Source organism: Neolamprologus brichardi, chromosome 12 (assembly GCF_056152115.1).
Source record: "Neolamprologus brichardi isolate AB-2024 chromosome 12, ASM5615211v1, whole genome shotgun sequence".
NCBI lineage: Eukaryota > Metazoa > Chordata > Actinopteri > Cichliformes > Cichlidae > Neolamprologus > Neolamprologus brichardi.
Genome location: NC_142115.1, coordinates 18717167 through 18736806, shown reverse-complemented (window position 1 = coordinate 18736806; position 19640 = coordinate 18717167). Strand labels below are relative to the sequence as shown.

Genomic DNA, 19640 nt, shown 5'->3' with positions numbered 1-19640 from the left:
AAAAACAAACTTGTTGCTGCCACCATCATGCGTCAATGTTGGGATGATATTGTGCAGGAGATGAGCTGTCCCTGGTTTCCTCCATACACAGTGCTCAGAATTAAAGTCAGAGCAGTCAGTTCCATCAGACCTGCAAGTGTTGTTTATCACAGTTTGACTTGACTTTACTTGATTTTAACTGCACAGAAAATGTTTAAATTCTGTTCTTGCGTTGCCATCATGTGGTATTAAGTGTAGATTAATGAGATAAAAGGAATTTAAACAATTAATAGGTCAAAGAAAGTCAAGAGGTCACAATTATTATGTAGAATGCGATGCAAAAGAGATGATGCGTCAGTGTGATTTGCTGTGTACTAATGTTGTAGACTAGTTTCATTTTCTTCTTTATACTCTTTTAATCTGCAGTTTTACATCATTATGTCCTCTTCTCTATTTTATGTAATTGTCAACCATACTGAAAATCTCTGAGATTTAATTAACATCAGGCTGTTCATTGGGGTCTGTTTGGTTCCAAGAGATCAGTATGTGAGATGCACTTGACATCTGAGCTTCATATTTGTGTTTGCTCAGATGGATGGAGGCCTGCTTAGAGGAGGACTTGCCGCCTACCACAGAACTGGAGGAAGGACTTAGGAATGGGGTCTACCTTGGCAAGCTCGCCAATTTTTTTGCACCAAAAATGGTTTCAGAGAAAAGGATCTATGACCGAGATCAGTCCCGTTATAAGGTAAGGCTTCTCTTCTTTTACTGAACTTGTTTAAGAAAAGTCAATAAAAACTTTGAACTTTCAGATTGCATCATAACAGACAGAATGACTGTTTCCCAGGTACTTCCTGGCAGTTAAAAGCAGTTTTAAACCGGAAAGAGGGAGATGTGACAGGCCAGTGTTGAGGGCTTACTGTAAGCTATTGCAGCGGTTCTGCTGCCACACTAAAGTATAGATATGTTTGTATTTTGCCATATTATGCTCAGGGCTCGATATGAGATTTGGCCATCAGACCAGCTCAGCTGTTGCACATATTTTATGCTTTGTAATAAATCCTTAAATATAAATGCTCATTTTTTTGCAGTTCATCCCTTTAAATATCTGTGCTTCTGTGGTTATCTTTAGAGTAAAGGACTGCACTTCAGACACACTGACAACACAGTGCAGTGGCTCAGAGCCATGGAGTCAGTGGGCCTCCCTAAGGTAAGGGGCTTGTACAGCTGTTGAAGACACTTTATATGCTCTTTTACATTCGTCACACTTTAAGTGGAACGATCTTAAATGCGAGAACATGACTGAGAAAATGCCATAACTGAAGTTAACGATGCATAAATGCAGGTTAATGTGATTATGCAATCATTAAATGTTTTTTTTATAGTAAGAAAGACTCATTAAAAGTTTAGAGTTGAGTTTATTTGAGCAGGAAGTTTCTAAGTGCATGATGTAAAAGGGAAAAAAGTTTGTATAGAAAGGTCCTATTTTCTATTTAAGACCATAACATATCTGAACACTGGCCTATGGTTTGTACTTGTTCATGTTAGAGATCAGAAACCACCATGGCACCTAATTTTTACCTCCAATAAATTATAATGAATGTGTAGGAGTAATGCTAGAACAGTTAGAACAGTATTACTCATATTTTATCATTTATAACACAACACCAAAGACTGGAAATAAAAACATAAACTGCATCCTGGAAATAAGAATATGGTAAAGTTGTTATCTACTACTGGCTTTTTCTAGTCTTCAGTTCAGTTCATTTTTATTTCAAACATTTCAAACATGGGCCTTCACAATCATTACAAAATATCATTCCATTATTTGTTTGAAAAGGAGTAGGCAGAAGTATTTACTTATTTGTCCCTACCCCCTCAAGGTTTACCTCTCATTCATTTAATTTTTTTTTAGTCTTAATTTATTTATTTAAAATTACTTGCAGCTATTCCTACCTCTTAATTCAATGTTGATTTTAAATGCATCATTCGTGTGTTATTATGAAGAAGATTATTGAGACAGAGCCCCCCCCCCACAAAAAAAAAAAAAAAAAGCAGGAACATGTGGTCCTGTTAAATTGTAGCAGAATGAAAAGTGTCAAGACCCCGATAAAAGAAGAGTGACTAATACCTGCTGGTCGTTTCTGCTTTCAGATATTCTATCCTGAGACGACAGATGTGTACGATCGCAAAAACATGCCCAAGGTGGTATACTGCATACATGCATTGAGGTACGACTGAAAGGATCTATTTTGACAGCACAATTGGTCGCTCATCTGTTATCTTCATGTATGTGCAGTGGCTGGGTTCCCCTGGCTGGGTTCTCCTGAAGGATCTACACCTGAATGTTCAGTGTGGTTTCATTTCATGAAATGCAGACCTAAGTGTTGTCTTTGACCTAAAAACTATGTGGTGGCATCTGTCTGTTAGGGTTTAAACTATGAGCCAGGGCCAGATTAGATTCAGGCAGCATTACATTTGTCTGTACAATGTTGCCTAATTAATGAATGCAATTTATAGTGTATATAAAAGATGTGCATAGTTTCCAAAGTGAAAAGCTGATTTAATACATAAGTGACTTTTGTCTGCATTCTTTCTAATCACCACCAGGGGGCAACTCATCTGGTTGTAAAAAATGTGGAAATTGAAGTTTCTCATGTGACTTCATGTGCACATTTCTGTCTGCCATACTGGACATGATGCAACCACCTGTTGCTAGGAAAGTTTCTTCCCTGACTGGTTGGTGGTGGTTCCTGGGGGTTTCTACCTGTTGATGAATGAAATTGGTTGCAAAAAAGGCGCTGCACCAAAAGTCACCTAGTGATTTATTTGGATGCTAGCAAATTGCCACGGTTGCCTGTTGTTTTGTTTTTTTTCTTTCTTTCTTTTCTTTTCTTTTTTTTCTTTTTTTTTTTTTTTTAATCAAATACTGGCTAACTACAAGCTGGAAATGGAGAGGAATTCCCCTTCATATTAAAAATTGTGCTTGTGGAAATATCTTTGCTACATTGCTGAGGCTTAAGTTTTAATTAAAAGGGAGCCTTCTCTATTTCCAGTTTGTCGCACTTTTCACTTGGAAGCGAACTATGACTGCTGCATTGTGCTAACAACCAAAGCTGTCATAAGGAGGACTTTTCTACATGGTTGAGCAAAACACGTTTTACCCTAGCAACAGGTGGTTGCCATGACTTTAGCGATCCTTTTTTTTTTTTTTTTTTTTTTCATCGACTGCTATCAACCTCCAACAACCACTTGCAACCAGTGTTGGGAATTTTTCCCTTATGACCAGTGGTTGCCAGATGGTCATGGATGATCCAACATTGTCACCACGCTTGTCACATGTCCAAAATGGCAGAGAAGTTAATGTCACATGGTTAGTAGTCACATTTCTGCAAAACCTCGATATAAGTCAAATGCTCAGTTGATCCATGACCTCTTTCCGTGGTGTCTTGATGAACTAATGAAAACAACATCATGTTTACTTTGAGTTAAAAGGAGAATAAAGCAGGGAATGGATTAGGTTGGGACAACCATGTAACTAACAAGCCACTTTCCTAGCATCCAATAGCGAAGGTCAGAAGTGCACAGCTCAAGGCTTCCACACAAGATTATAGGTGATGTCATTGTGCCAAGTCCATACAATGTATACAGCGCAGCTGTAGATTATATGGACTAGTACATACTGTTTTCGCTAACATTTATTATTTATTTATTTATTTATTTTGGACTAAACCAAACATTTTGGTTTGAATTGAAAATGAAGTGCTTATTTTGTATCTTCAGACAGAATTTATCGACAGCTCATAAAACTACTATGCTTGTGGTCAGATGTTTACACATCATTATGATGGGAATGAATATCATGATCATGGTCATTTTAGGCTCTTGATTCCCTTAAACTGTTTTTTTTTTTTTTTTGTTTGTTTGTTTTTTTTTCTGCCAGGATGGAATGATTGTACAGAATACATTTTAATGACTTTAAGAAAAATATGAAACGGTTGCACAAGTTTGAATTGTTTTAGGATATTCTCTAATCCATGCCAGGTCAAAAATACATACAGACAGGCTCAAATGTGTAAATATATTCACCTATCTGTTGTAATAAGTAGCTAAAGGTTCAGTTTCTTCTAACTTGACAAAGCCAAGGCCTATTAACTTCATGGTCATGCTTTATTCAACTGGTAGCATTAAATCATTTGTCTGTCAGCACTCACTGGATTAACCAATGCTAAGAACTATGGGAAAGTCCAAGGAACTCTATTAAGATCAAAGAAGGAAAACTGTAGATTGACACAGGTTGGTAAGGTCTCTTGGAGCCATTTCTAAACAACTGCAGTTTCTAAGATCATCAGTTCAAACAACTGTATGTGAGTACAAGTTATTTTGATGTGTAACTGATTTCCCAAGATCTAGAAGAAGACCCAAACTGTCACCGTCAGATGAAAGAAAATTGGTTGGGATGTTAAGTGAAAGCCCAGAAACCAAGGCTCAAGCCTGCCAAGAACTGGAAAATGCTGGAACAACAGTATCACCTGTTGACAGTGAAGTTGCATGACCATGGGCTGAGAAAAATCAACACATTTAAGCTTTACTGAAACTTGAATATTGGACACAACTGATGATCCAAGAGGACAGTGTTTTAGAATGGGTAAAGCAGGCGTTAAACTTCTGGAATGGTCTTCCCAAAGACCCAAAGTCAAGCTGAAAATTTGTGGACTATGCCAGAAGCTTGTTGATGGCTACCAAAACTATCTGGTCATTGTGCGTATGTGTGTGCGTATGTGTGTGTGTGTGTGTATGTGTGTATGTATGTATGTATGTATGTATTTTTCTTTTAGAGAAAATCCAAAATAATTTCAAACTTGTTGACATGGTTGTTTTCTAAATTTATTTAAGATGTATGCTGTGCAATCATTCCCCCCTGGAAAAAGAACAGTTCAAAAGGCTCATTAAAGAAATCATTCAAATCCCACAAATACCATGATATTCATGACCACGGTGAGCGTATGGAAACTTCTGACCACATTTGTACAGTGTGTCCATGAAGCTTAACCTCCAATCTATACATCAAAAGCAGAAGTGGTACTTAGTAAATGATATGAAACAGAAACTGGAAAACATTGTTTCTACTTTAGTAGGACAAGGAGGTTTTGTGTGTTACTTTAGATGTGCCATGCTGTATATATTATCCAGAATCTGTTATTGAGCTATAGGCAGCTATATTCACTCTATACTATTAGTTGTAGTTTCAGTGTTTAACTTTACGTTTGCTTTCCTGTAAAAGGTTGGTGGTCTTTTTCCGTGGCTTGTGCGTCGCTGTAGGCCCTTGCTTACTTAGTCTAAATGACTTTGACTTTCTAAACCATCCAGTCAGCTAAGCACACATTTGGGGAGTGGTTATGGGAGCTGCCTGCCTTGTTTTCTGTTGTAGTGTTTTGGTGAGGTCCTTTGAGAATTGGTTTCCTTCCTCCCGTTATGCACACACGTGCTCTTCCTTCCTGCAAATCCAGTTCAAGTCCCACAAGTTCCCATTGAATGTTATTCCTCCTTAGGTACAATGCTGACCTCATAAGTAGATGTTTTAATTCTTCTCAGAGTGGTAGAGATTTGGGGGGGGGGGGGGAAAGGGAATCCACCAAGCTAGTCAGCTGATCGTCTTTAACCCCTGTGGCTGGTAATCAGCCACCTTCATTAACCCCAGTCAGCTGTTGTTGTGTTTGTATCCCAGACCGAATCAGCTGCCTGCATGTTGAAAAATTACCCTTTGTAAAAGCAGATTTTTAGATGGTCTCTTTCAAACCTCTCTGTGCCAAGGACAGAGTGCATCTTATGTTTACACATGCTGGGACCAAAGGGCAGAACAACCACTAGCTACTACAACTCCTCTATTCAGAGCTGTACTGATGCCAGACCTCCCTTAAGTATCTATAATTCATTGCCAGTTACCCAGTACCTGCCGGAAGATGAAAGTTTTATGAAGTTTCCAGTCACCTCCTTGTTAAATTTATCTGCTAGGTAGTGCACTGAGTCTGCTTAGTGTTGTCACAGTGCTTATTGTAATTTGAGACAGTGCTACCCCCTTGTGGTGTAAGTGTGACACTGCAGAGAAGATGATACTGAAGCAATCTTGATCGAAAAAATAAATATAGTTTTATTTTCATGGTATCATCTACAGTGTTTTGTATTATTGTTTATTTTTTGGACAACTCTTACATCGTATGTGTGTGTCTTTTTTTCCCCCCAGCTTGTACTTGTACAAACTGGGAATTGCACCACAGATTCAAGACCTTCTAGGGAAAGTGGACTTCACAGGTAACAATCTACCATATAAATTACCTGAAAGTGAAACATAGCACAAACCTTATAACACACAATATCATTCATAATACATTCATATTATAAAAACACATTTCCTGCATCACTTTGCTTGTTAGTCCTCACGTGATGGTACAACACAACACCCTGCTATAACATGTGTTCTTCATGTTATAGCAGAATTTTATGACCACTGGTTCATTACCAGAGATCAGGCTCTTATCACTAGTGATGTTCATCCACTCAAGTAATGGGACCATAAATGGAACAATTTATAAATTGCAGCTGCCCTAAAAGCAGGACAATGACCTTGAAGGGGAAATTGGATTTAAAAAGGGGCGGAGCTATTAGCTTTTTATGGGGCAAGGCCCTGAACCTTTTGATGGCACCTCGTGTGTACCCATATTCTCCTGCAAGCAACTGTCATGATGCTCTAAGAGCAACATGTCTTCATCTTAATTTTCCTCTAACAAAGGACATTTACTCTCCTCGTGTGGTGTGAGGGGTCTGTTGTTCTAATATCACTTGATCATTTTTAACTCGTTTTTTGAAGATTATGAAATATTTATTTCAGGGTTTTGGCAGATTGATTTTAACAGTCATTGTTAGTGTTCTGATGCCCCATTTAACAGTTATACTGGTTAGAAATTTGTCCCAACTGTATGTTTGTTTTTTTTAATTTTTAAAAAAAATTTTTTTTATTCTGATGTGCTGTGTCGCAGCTGTTTCTCATGTCAGTAATATGTGTTTTACAGAGGAAGAGATCAGTAACATGAGGAGTGAACTGGAAAAGTATGGCATTCAGATGCCAGCTTTCAGTAAAATTGGAGGTATCCTGGCCAATGAGCTGTCGGTTGATGAAGCTGCCTGTGAGTGATCTTTTAACCTTGAGCCACTCAGTTGTTTTTGACTAAAGTAAACAGAGTTATCTGATATGTTATATCCTCCACTAAATCTGTTTTTTTTTTTTTTTTTTTCCTTAGTACATGCTGCTGTGATTGCCATCAATGAAGCGGTTGATAGAGGTCAAGCATCTGTCACAATGGGAGCCATGAACAATCCTAACGCAATGCTAAGGAACACACAGGAACCTCTGGCCCAAGAATATCAGGACACACTGAGTCAGACCAAGTCTCGCAAGCGGGATCAGTCCTCAGGGAGGGTGAGAAGACAAACACTTCAGTGATCTCTTGGAGCTTTTTCCTTTTTATTTAGTATTTTAGCTGCAGGGCTAGCTCTACACTGGAGTCTTAAGGCTTTAAAATGCAGCTGCATGCTAGAATAGACTGGACTGCTGAGTCATAAAACAAACAGGTTGTGCTGTATCAGAGACTCAATTCTGATTGCTTACCAGCATACACTGAGGCAAAGGAAAACTTTGGGAAAACGTCATCTTGGGGGGGATGATGTTTTTTTTTTAATTATTTTTTAGATGAAAAAATAAAACAATGCAACTTTCTCATCTTCAACCTCGTTAAAATTGTCCTCACCCCTTTAACCTGAACTAACCTTGAACCATGTAAGCAGGTATGATTAAGTTACACCTCTTACTGCTGCTTTGGTTGACATGTTTTCTGTGTTCAAGAGCACATGTGCTGACCACAGACATATTTTTAAGAGCTGTTGGTCTGAATGTAGTGTTAGAAATTTCTGAATCATGTGTGTTATTTGAGACATTTTCCAAAGGAATATAAAGAAGTGTGATATGTATGTGGCAGCTATATTAACTCGAGAACTGCACTGACATCTGAAAATGGTTGCCTGCGCTCATGTGCTCTACAGGCTTTGCCAGCACATTCCAGTGACTGCATTGTAAGCTGTATTTACCTAACGCTCTACGCCATCCAGCACCTCTCCTCCCATTCTCTTTACAAACACTGTGCAAACAGTAGCGCTAGCTTTTCTTTTCTTTTTTTTAATTGATATTACCACACCAATGTAAATGAGAATGGGAGGCAGTAAATACAACCTGCTAAAATATAGTGCGCTTTGTTTTTTTTGTTTTTTTTAACAATTATATGCATATAATGTGATTATATTTTCTTTGTCTCCCTCTGTTAGCGGTCCTCAGTTGCTGCTGAAGAAAGAGATGTTTATGAGGAGCTGCTGACTCAACAGGAAATCCAGACATGCATTGATCTGGTCAACAGTAAGAGCTTCCCTATGTTTGCTTTACACACATTCTCACTTAAACACTGTCATGTGTCGCAGATGTTTTTGTCTTTGTGTGAGATGGGTCTTTATGGGTATTAGGCCTAAACATCTGTTAAATCAGATTATGCAGTACAGTTACACAGTTAATCAAAGCAATATTAAATTAAAGTTAAAAAGGATCTGCTCACTATCTTTATTTTTCCTGTCTCCAGCCCAGGAAGCTATAAGGCAGGTGAATCATGCTGTGTCGAGCCAGGATAAAGCTGCTCTGCTGGCTGCGCTTAGGCTCAACGCGCTGGCCTTGCTCGGTGTTCAGGAGTCAAACAGCCGGTGGTATCTGGAACATTTTACCAACTACTGTCAGCATAAATCTAAGGTATACAGAGTCAGACCTTGTTTGCTCAGTTGTTGGATTTAATTCCAGCAGTTTTTATTTATATATATATATATATAGATATATAGATATATATAGATATATAGATATATATAGATATATAGATATATATAGATATATAGATATAGATATATATATAGATATAGATAGATAGATAGATAGATAGTAGAAAATCCATTACTAAATGGATGCACACAATCCTGTTGACGTATGAGGAGCACGTTAAATCTACATTTACACTTACAGATGACCATATTTCAGACTTGACTTTCACCTCTTTAATAAACACTGTTTTTGTTTGTTTTTTTCCCCCCAATTTTCTTTGTGGTCTTCTTGTTATCCAAGCATTGTTACAAGTGAGCAATGGCCTGCTTTCACATGAAATATCTAACTCCATCTTCAGATTTAAAAAAAAAAAAAAAAAAAAGTCAAAATGCAAAGAAAAATGAGCCATTTTTTTGATGGGGTCTTTTTGGATATCTGCTTAGTGTACTCTAATTTTTCTTCTTCAGGAAGGTGGAAGGGTCCAGATTCTGGACAAGGAAGAGATTCAGCGAGTTGTCAGCTCCTGCAATGACTTTGCTGAAGCAGAGAAACGAAGTAAGTGGCTTTTGTAACTTCGGGCTGTTTACTAATGAGTTAAAAAAAAAAACCATATTAAATACTCATAAGTATTTAATATGGTTTCTTAAAGGTCCTTCAGCACATCATGTATAAGGTTGTATGAAATACTGTTTTCGTTCATTTGGGGAATTGATTCCAAGTTATAATGTAAAACACGACTTTGTTGTCATTTTCTTAATCAGAACTTGAAGCAGTTGCAAGAATCAATACAGCCATTCGCCTGGGCAATGCTTTGGAAACAGTGGAGGAGCTGATGAACCCGGAGGCACAGCTGCCAATTGTCTACCAAACTGCTGCCAACCTCTACCAGGCTGAGCTTTTCAGTTTGCAGCTACAAGGGGGACGGGTGAGGCATGTTTCAGACTTTTACTCTGTGCACATGGATGTTGATGGGTATTGATAAGGTCAGATAGATATATGTGTGTGTGTGTATGTGTATATGTGTGTGTATATATATATGTGTATGTGTGTATATATGTGTATATATACACACATACATACATACATATACACTCACTCTGCAGGCATCAATTTTCTGATCCAGTATTTTATGTTTTTCAGTCTGGACTGAGCCACGAGGAACTGAGTGTAGCTGTAGAGATGCTGTCAGCTGTAGCAGTGCTGAATGAAGTGCTGGACACCAAAGACCCACAGGCTGTGATTGAGCAGCTAACAGACTCTCCTCTGGGCTTTACCAACATAGACCAAGACAACCTTAACAGGTAAGATAGCTGCAGGATAGATGAGGAAGCAAAAGGAAGTTTTATTGTTTACTCACCTTCCCCCCCAGTGTTCCCATTTTAGTGGATTCATCAACTTTTAAGTCAGGCTGTGGAAACGACACAGAGACCATAAAGAAGATTTATTGTGATTTATTGCAGAATGTTTATACAACATGTTTATGGCAGTTTTTAATATATAACTACTAGGGATGGGTATTGATAAGATTTTCACGATTCCGATTCCATTTTCGATTCTGTTTAACGATTCGATTCTTTATCGATTCTCTTATCAATTCTTTTTAAAAAATGAGTACACAAAGGTCGATTAGCTTAGAACTTTGTTTTATATCTTCTCTTTGAACAAGATAGAAATTTAGGAGTAACATGGCCTTACAAACCCAACAGTGAGATCTTAAGAGATCCACAGCCTACGGCTCTTCAATGGGGTGTCACAGGGTCCCCAGGAAAAAAATGTAAATGTAAAATAATAAAATAAATATTCTTCTGTAGCAATAACAAAGTATAACATAAATTATTCAGTAGCAATTACACAAGAATATCCAGTAATGTCCCTGCCTACAATTAAACACATTCACTTACCGAAAATCGGGGCATCTGCTGTGGCAAATGGGTGCAAGCCTTTGACCACAAACTTAGTCACTGCTCGGTGACATTCGTCTATCCTGGCCTGAAAGGAGACGCTACCGGTAGACTGCAGCGAGAATTGCCAGCATCTGAGCCAGCCAGACTCTGTCAGTCTCTCTCATCATGGTCACCTAAATGCACAGTAATGGCAGGTTTTGTAATAAGGCAGATCGCGCTAACATAATATGCACTGTTAGTTGATTATTTACCTGCCGCATTAACGGGAGGGGACGTGCAAATGTTACCGCTGCTGCTGGGTTGAGATTCACAAGTCCGGAGCGGAATTAAAAACACGACATTCATTTAAGGTCATCGCGTGTTTTGTGAGCAAATGCTTTTGCATATTCGTAGTGTTTCCTCCCTTAAATGAAATATCTACTTTGCAAGTATTGCAAGTTGCCCTGTTGTCATCCGTTCTCGTAAAGTATAATCAAACTTTTGAGCGTTTGAGCCGCTTAGGCGCCGTGTTTCCTGCCAGGTCCGCAATGCTCTGCAACGTGGTGACGTCATTCGGGGCGACTGGAATCGATAAGGGAATCGTTTGCAAAAATGGCAAACAATTCCAAGGAATTGAAACAGTGGGAACTGGTTCTCAACAAGAACCGGTTTTCGATACCCATCCCTAATAACTACTTAACCCAACTTCTTATCAACATTACTGCTAATAAATAACTCTTTACTTATCTCGGTCACTCTGTGCAGCAGCTAATGGTTACACATTCACCTAACAACAGAAAGACCCCCAATTTGATCCTGGGAGGAAACCCAAAATCCCTTTTTGGTTGTTTGAGGGGGAGAAAAACTAATTTGACGAGATTAAATCTGCAGAGCTTTTTTTCTGTATGATGATTTTTCTTCTAGTCTGTTAGTTGCTTGGTATATTGAATGCACCACATGAACAAAAATCAGTTTTATGTCTAAAAATGGGTAGCAGGTTGGTGTAACTTTTGGCTCTTCTCAAACATTTGTCCTGCTGTACTGTATGACGGGACACTTATAAGCTTATAAGGTTAACGATTTGCTTCAGAAAGTTATCAGTTTACAATACAAGCAACACTTGGTTCCACACTGCTGTCTGCTCAGCTGTGGTGCTAAAGTGCTAAATGCCACTGTGCTGTGGTGGGCAGACTATGAGGACACCAAAAATACATTACACCCATGAGTGTTTTGTTGTTGCTGTAATGTCATAGTTTTTTCTTTTATTTATTTATGACTTAAAAATTAAGTTATAATGTATTTGCACATCCAAACTATTTCTGGTTACATAAGTCCTTCTTTCCTCAGGTATTCTGACATGCTTATCAAAGAGCGAGCTGAGGCGCTTTCCACAGGCCAAGAGTTTCTAACCTGGAATGATGTCCAGAAATGCATCGACACCGTGAATGTTCAGGTCCAAGAAGAGCATGAACGTAAGAACGTCTTGCTGATTTCCTCTTCTAGTTTACAAGTGTAGCAAGTGTTTTGTCCTGTGCAGCTAATCAATTTGCTATGCAATTTGGTGACTACTGAATGAATCATTAGGCTTCTCCTTGTTTCTCCTCGTACATTGTAAAACAATCTCAGTTCTCTAAACTTTGCTAGGACATATCTGCATATAACAAAACTAGAACTGGCCTCTTAATAAAAGTAGGAGATTTGATACTTGCTGTAAATGTAACTAATACACAGTGATCTTTTGTTGAGTAACATACGGCGATATGTTGTACGTAGAGAGAGATGAGGCATGTAGAAGCTCACAGATATGTACAGTTCAGACAGACATGTGACAATTACTCATGCTGGACTGAAACCTGAAGGTGCTGGTGATTCCTTAAAGTGTTTTTGTCTGCTACGAGAACCATATCAGACATCACACTGAGTCAAGCTACGATATCACACCCAATCTAAATTGTAACTTTGAGAATAACAAACAATTAACTCCAAACTGCTCAAACATAAATAATTTCCCTGAGGCTCAAAAAGGCGTAAAACTACACAGTTTGCTGAGGTGGACATGATGTAAAAGTGCTCAAAATACTCCCACTGTTTCAGGAATATTCTCAAATTACACAGATGTTTGAAACCTTACAACAGTTTTTTAGGCATCGTCTTACACTGAAAAATGAAACACAATCTGTGCTCTTAACTTGTCTGAGAGGCTTTTGTTTTTTTGTTTTTTGGTCCTCCACCTACAGGAATCATAGCCATAGCTGAGATCAATGAGGCACTAAACTCAGGTGATCATGAGCAGACCCTTGCAGCCCTTCTCCTCCCTACAGCCAAGTTGTCGGGGGTGAACCCAGCCACAGCCAAACACTACCATGATGTCCTTCAAAATACCAAACAACTTCTCTGCCAGGTAGGCGAACATTTCTTTAGTTATTTCAAATTTGAGTAGAAAAATAGACTTGCACCACTTGCACCACAGCTAGATATTGTGGAATAACGTCAGACGTCATTATAGCTGAACGAATCATTATTTTGTTTATTTATTTATTTTGTAAGTTTTTTTAATTTTATTTTTTAAACCTGTCCTGTGCAGCAAGCAGAGTCATGGTCTGAATGCTTTATTGTGGAAAACACATTTGCTTTCCTAAGAGGAGCATAGACTGTCTGTAGGCTCCTCTTGTAAATGTTTTTGGTTTATTTATTCATTTTATTTTATTATTCATATTATTATCTGTGTGGGTATTAAGCTGGGGGTGACGCCAGGTTGGTGAAAGATAGGAAAAAGGGTGAAGTAAACGGTAGGGGTGCAACGATACACAAAATTCACGGTTCGGTTCGGTTCGATACTTTGGTGTCACGGTTCGATATTTTTTCGATACAAAAAAAATGTTCATGCCTTTTTATTAATTTGTCATTTATTAAATTTTCACGGCACATTCTGCACCACCTCTCTGTGCGTTCATCATTTGTTTGAAGCCAGCTCACCTCCTGCAACCACTTTTCCGAGAATACGCGCTTCTTTTGTGGTTCGGACTCCTTCTGACATTTTTTTGGAGGTGGAGGAACACCAAAGTAATTGCTTAAAGGAGCTTCTTCGACATCTTTATGAGTTCTAAACAAATGTCTGTCCTCCTCCTGAAAATCTTATGTATGCAAACACGCGTTGCAACTTCTTATCTTGTGCGCGTTTTTTATTTTGACAGCGAATGCGCACCTGCGGACCACTTATGTGTAGACCTGGTTATTTAGCTCGTCATATTGCAGCCACAGAAATTATTTTGTCCATGAAACCATAAAGCTGCTCTTTCTTTTTGCCTTATAGTCTGATTTGTCATAACGTTTCCGTTTTGTGGTAAGCTTTTCTTTGGCTGTCACTTCTTCACCCTGACCTGTCTTGTTTGGCTCAGCAGAACTAAAATATATATCCTGCTGCTTTTACACACGCATTCACATAACGCTCAGCGATTCTCTGCGAGATCAACCTCTCACATGTTTAAGCTTGCTGCGGGAGATTTCACTTGTCATGTTTGCATAGTAAGCTAAGGCTCACCGATGCCAATGACATAATTACCCAGCTACATTTCCGAAAGAATGCAAAAGCATTGACATATATTTTCCTTCCTACGATAGGCCGACAAGCAGAGCAGGGCAGCCCGACTGGAAAAATCGCTAGCGATTTTGCGAGCCCTGTATCTGATCGAGTAATCACTCATCTTTGGAAAAGAGAGTTTATTACAGAGAAATGTCTCTTTCCAAAATAAAAGCTATACTATACGCTTCTTCTGGGCTATATTCTCAGCAGCATATTAAACATATCAGGTCCCCATAAGGAGAATCATGTGCTAACGGCTGTCTAAATGACTCGGTAAAGTTTGTATGCGTGCTTGTTGTTTTTGTCTGCTTCCACTTGTCTTTGCACTAGGATGCTATCGGGTAAATGTGCAGTCATATTCGTTGTGTTCCCACTAGTGCTGTCAGCCTTAATCTGAAATTAGGTTAACGCCACAACACGGCAAATCTCCATTAACGAGCTACAGCGGATTGCCCCGTGTGTGGGGCTGGACAGTGTCAACACATTAACGAGCTAACTGCGCTAACACACTAGTTCCCACTCATGTAATTGAGCATTGCTTGGCACATCTGGCATACTGTTTTACTTTAGTCCATGACTCGCTTACCTTCAGGGTCATACGTCACATGAAGACCAAAATAGTTCCAGACGCCAGATCTGAATGAGGGTGGGGGAGGTTCAATTTGCCATGTTGCAACGAGCTTAGCTTCTGTCTAGCTAGCTTGCCCTGCGCTCAGTGAATCTGTGTTCGACTACTCCGCCTAGGCTGCACTGTCGAGCGCAGATCCACTGAGCGCTCAACACAGACAGCACCGTCAGAAGGAAAGTTGATAAAATAAATTAAAAATGTTGTATTGTTTGATACATATGCGTACCGAACCGAAAGCACTGTATCGAACGGTTCAATATCGATACGAGTATCGTTGCACCCCTAGTTCTGTCAGTCTGCCCCAGGGCAGCTGTGGCTACAACTGTAGCTTGCCTCCACCAGTGTGTGAATGTGAGAGTGAATGGGTGGATGACTGGACGTGTAAAAGCGCTTTGGGGTCCCTAGGCGGGACTAGTAAAAGCGCTATACAAATACAGGCCATTTACCATTTACCATTTAGTAAACGGGATTTCGGTCTCCAACTCGCTAACAAAGCACACATTTAAACGATATGCAGCAACTGAAAGACAAAACAGAGGGAGGGACACAAATATAGAATTTTGCTGTGAGAGAGGAAGAGAAGGCGAGAGAGAGGATGTAAGTGTCTGTGTACGGCAACAATGCCCCCTCCTGAGAGCAAAAGGCAGACAGTCAAAGATCCAGGAGACCCCGGTCGTCCATACCCCCAAGAGAACTGAAGATCCAAGACCACACATGCCTATGACAACTGTCCGTCCACTCATTCAAATGGACTATTCAATGTTTTGGGGTTTTTTTTCTACTTTGAACACTAAAAATCTGAATGAATTGAAAGGTTTTATTTTAACGTTTTTTTTTGTTGTTGTTTTTTGTTTTTAACCATCAGCACACAGAGGTTTTTATAAATGACTCATTCTGTGGTCAACACTCGACCTTCAACAAACAAAAGACATCAAGCAAGAATTCACGAGACAAAATAAAACAATTGAAATTAAAAAGGTGCTCTTTTGTGCTTACAACACATAAAATAGTAAAATAAAAAAAATTGATGACCTCAAATTACAGAAACAAAAGTCTAGATAGTGACTATAAAAACGACTGACATAGAACAGTCACAGGTATAACAGCTGGTTTATTTAATGTTTTCTTTGATGTGTGGGGAGACGTTGACATGTGGAGTTTAAAAAGTCTTAATTTTGTAGTGGATAACTTTTCAGCTGGTAGAATAAATTCGTGGTCTTGCTACCTCTTGTGGCAAATGTTTACAGCACGTTTTGCAAATTACCTCATTTTGTTCAGCGAATCTCATTCCCTCGCTCGTCTGGTAGGATATAAACACACATGCTCAGCGCAGTGCGCCTGGTAGAAAATTTTCTGTTTGGGAGGGAGGGGGATTAATGATGCTTGTGCAGCGTGTGGGAGGGAAAAAAACTCACAGGGAATTGCATGCAGACAGCTTAATATTGTCATGACAATTTATAAAGCCATTTTAACTATCGTCAGTGGAAAAACTCGTAATACATCGAGTATATTTGATATATCTCCCACCCTTATTGTGTGGTAATTAAAAATTAGAAACAGATGACTGCACAGCACAGCCAGCAAAGCCACGTGAATGGCCCTACCAACTGTGGCCTATGCAGCTCATGTCCCCCCTGAGACCCTACGTGCGTGGGTGATGTGTTGTCAGAGAAGCGGGAGGAGAAGGCATGGGATGATGATTAAGATCAGGAGGTAGAGGACTCCCCCTGGAAGGAAAGGGCGAGCAAAGCAGGTTCAGTAAGCACCCCCACTTCCTCCATGAATCATTATTTAAACCATGTGTCATAACTTTGTCTTGTTAGTTTCGTTATACAGCAGTTTTTTATCCTATGTCACTTCTTTACATTAGGTCATGTATATATCTGAATTGCTCAATCTTGATTTTAAAGTAACGGATATATTGTTTACAAAAAGTATTGTTGACTTTTGGATATAATTTTAATGAAAAGATGAACAAAACATGACACATAAAACATGTTTTTAGTATACATGGAAACAAATAACACTATGGCCACATTAACAGTTTCTGATTCTGGATGTAACCTGGATACAGCCTAATGTTAACCCTGTTAAATCCACAATGTCCGGTCTTCAGTTTGTCATTTTTTTCCCCTTGTGACTTCCTGCTGTGTTCCAACAATAGTCCAGTACGGAGGCTTGGGTTTTGTTTTGTTTTTTTTTTGTATACATGTCCAGTATCACGTCATAACTGCTTGTCTCGGAGATATCTCGCGTAGAGAAATAAATTGTAGTTCTGAAGCCGCTGTCTTGGAAATAAGCATACACAGGAAGGGATCAAGACAACTGTGGAAACAGCAGAGACACACAGCTACTCTAAAGTATCCATACAGGCTGTCGTCCCCACCGGAAAACAGGCGGATGTAGTGGGCCATATGCAGGACGCCACTGGGCAAGAAACACACCAAGAAGATGCTGAAAACCAGAGTGCTGACTCTGATAAATGGCTTCCAGTCACAAGCACTTTGACCTAGATGGTAAATTACCGCCACATGGGCATAGATACAAAAGAGGAAGGGCGTTATAAAGCCTAGACAGATAAGCATCAACCTATATGGCACCAGATGGGAGTGTGATTTTTCGTCTAGGGGAAGTACATCATGACATGTTGTGATCCCCAGCTGGGAGATGTTGTAACTCTGCCTGACAAGGAGCTCAGGCACAACAGCAGCCCCGAACAGGAACCATATAACCAAGCACGTCCACACCGCCAGTGTTTTCGTAGCAAGTCTCCTGTACATGAATGGTTTGACCACAGCCAGGTAGCTGTTCAGGCTGATGCACGCGATGGTCTGAGCTGAGCAGTAAACATTACCGTAAAACAAAGCCGTAATCAGCCGGCAGGAGGTTTCCCCAAATATCCAGTTGTTCCCATTGAAGTGGTAGTGAACTCGCAGCGAAAGGGAAAGCAGGAGCAGAAGGTCAGACAGCGCCAGGTTCAGGTGAAGAACGACTGTGGAAAAGGACTGTGCTCTGAGTCGGACTCTGAGAAAGGCCAGAATGTAGCCGTTGGAGGGGATGCCCACCAGCATAGACAGGATGTATGATGAGGGTATGACCCAGGTGCTGAGCACCCCTGTGGTATAGGCTGTCACTGGATTCTCTGGCTTCACATGCAAGTTTCTGCCTGTGTCATTATAGTCGGCCTTAAAGGTCCTTGGACTCACTGTGTGAGGTTGGATTTTGGTCCTGTTTTTGTTTCCTGTAAAGAGTAGAAAACAGTTTTTACACCTTCAAACCAACTTTCATGCAAAAAGTTTTTTTTTCTTTTGTACCAAAATGTTCTGAAGTTTTTTTTTTTGTTTTGTTTTTGTTTTGTTTTTTTTTAAAAAAGTAATTTTGGTTTTCTATTTTGTGAGTCTGAGTTGGGAAAAGAGCTTTCCCAGTTGTTGGATACCAAAATGTACTTTTTCTGCAAGGTTTAAGCATTTTTTTTTTTTAAAAGAGTTATCCTCTTAGTAATGTGTTAACTTGAGAAACTTACCATCAAGCTGATTGGTCTGCACTGCCATCAAACAAATGAGTAGTCCTGGCATGAGGTCAAACATGTCACCGTTAAGTTGATATTCCAGGATTTCCCAGTTAATTAGGCTTCAGTCCTCTTGGTGTTGCTTCTTGTCAGGAGTTTTCCACCAGTAAAACTTTGTGTTTTGCATCTCTTCAGTGCAGCGGTCGAGCTGATAATGGTGTGAGCTCAAACTCAGCTTCCTGGCAGTGTATACAGAAGCATGTTTCCTGCCTGGACTTGAAAACTGAATTCCCTGCTGTCTGCGTCAGTCACAGCCCTCTGAATCACTGGAGTGGGGGAAAAAACTACTTAATGGTTTACAGAGCTGTTTATCATGTTTGTCCAAGAGTTTGGTTCATTTAAGACATTTGACTAGTTTTTTTTACTTTTGTTAAAATGCGATTTAGTGTTTGTCAGCCTAGTGAATTAGAAGCTGGTTTTCAGACAACATAAAATATGTAGCAATTACATCATGAATGCAATAAAGGAAGTGAAATGTGTGCTTGAAGATGGTCATTTAGTAAAGTGGTTTCCCTGGACGGTGTTTTTCTTTCTTCCTGTCTTGCCTCCATGCTGTGCTGCTTTTGAAGGACTGCTATGTCCTTCTGGCTTGCACTATCACATCACACATGTAATATTACCTCTTATACCTCCCTTGTGTGAAACGCATAAGTAATGTCTTTACTTTCAGACTGCTTCAGTGTTTTGTAAACAGCGACTTCCTTCCTGATGGTCTTGTGGTCGATGATGCACCCCTTGATGTCGTCTAAAATTAGCTTGAGAACAAACATAAGGATCAAGCTGAATAAACATGCTGTGTTTGTTGTGACTTTTGAGCCCATTATAGACTGAGGTCATTGCTTTAAGAGGTGGGCTAGGATATGGTTGCAGGTCATCTTTTGTCAACTTTTCCTTATTTGTCTCGACTGGTTCCTGGCACTGGTTCTCTATAATGCGATCATTATCTCTATTAAATATCTCCACAATCCCAGTTTGACTTTGTGTACATTTACTGTACCTGAAATATTTTCCAAACGTAAAACTTTCCACATTATTTTGGTTCGGGGTGCTTTAAATATTTTAGAAACGATGAACAAGCTACTAATAATGCC

General features: G+C 39.4%; 2 protein-coding genes across 2 annotated transcripts in view; one reads left to right on the top strand and one right to left on the bottom strand.

Moving 5' to 3' along the window:
• iqgap2 (IQ motif containing GTPase activating protein 2) overlaps positions 1 to 19640 on the top strand; it is a 39107-nt gene that overhangs the window by 8151 nt on the left and 11316 nt on the right. Inside the window, exons 3-15 of the mRNA XM_087849074.1 lie at positions 571 to 727; positions 1112 to 1189; positions 2134 to 2210; positions 6224 to 6291; positions 7050 to 7163; positions 7278 to 7456; positions 8356 to 8443; positions 8661 to 8824; positions 9355 to 9442; positions 9649 to 9812; positions 10028 to 10188; positions 12118 to 12242; positions 13008 to 13171. Coding sequence (XP_087705200.1) covers positions 571 to 727; positions 1112 to 1189; positions 2134 to 2210; positions 6224 to 6291; positions 7050 to 7163; positions 7278 to 7456; positions 8356 to 8443; positions 8661 to 8824; positions 9355 to 9442; positions 9649 to 9812; positions 10028 to 10188; positions 12118 to 12242; positions 13008 to 13171 — 1627 coding nt within the window. The remainder of the gene's footprint in view (positions 1 to 570; positions 728 to 1111; positions 1190 to 2133; positions 2211 to 6223; positions 6292 to 7049; positions 7164 to 7277; positions 7457 to 8355; positions 8444 to 8660; positions 8825 to 9354; positions 9443 to 9648; positions 9813 to 10027; positions 10189 to 12117; positions 12243 to 13007; positions 13172 to 19640) is intronic.
• On the bottom strand, positions 16822 to 18720 carry f2rl2 (coagulation factor II (thrombin) receptor-like 2). The gene is made up of 2 exons (XM_006784136.3): positions 18505 to 18720; positions 16822 to 18222 (listed from the first exon to the last, which is right to left on the bottom strand). The coding sequence occupies exons 1-2, from the start codon at positions 18566 to 18568 to the stop codon at positions 17201 to 17203; spliced, it is 1086 nt and encodes a 361-aa protein (XP_006784199.1). The 5' UTR covers positions 18569 to 18720; the 3' UTR covers positions 16822 to 17200.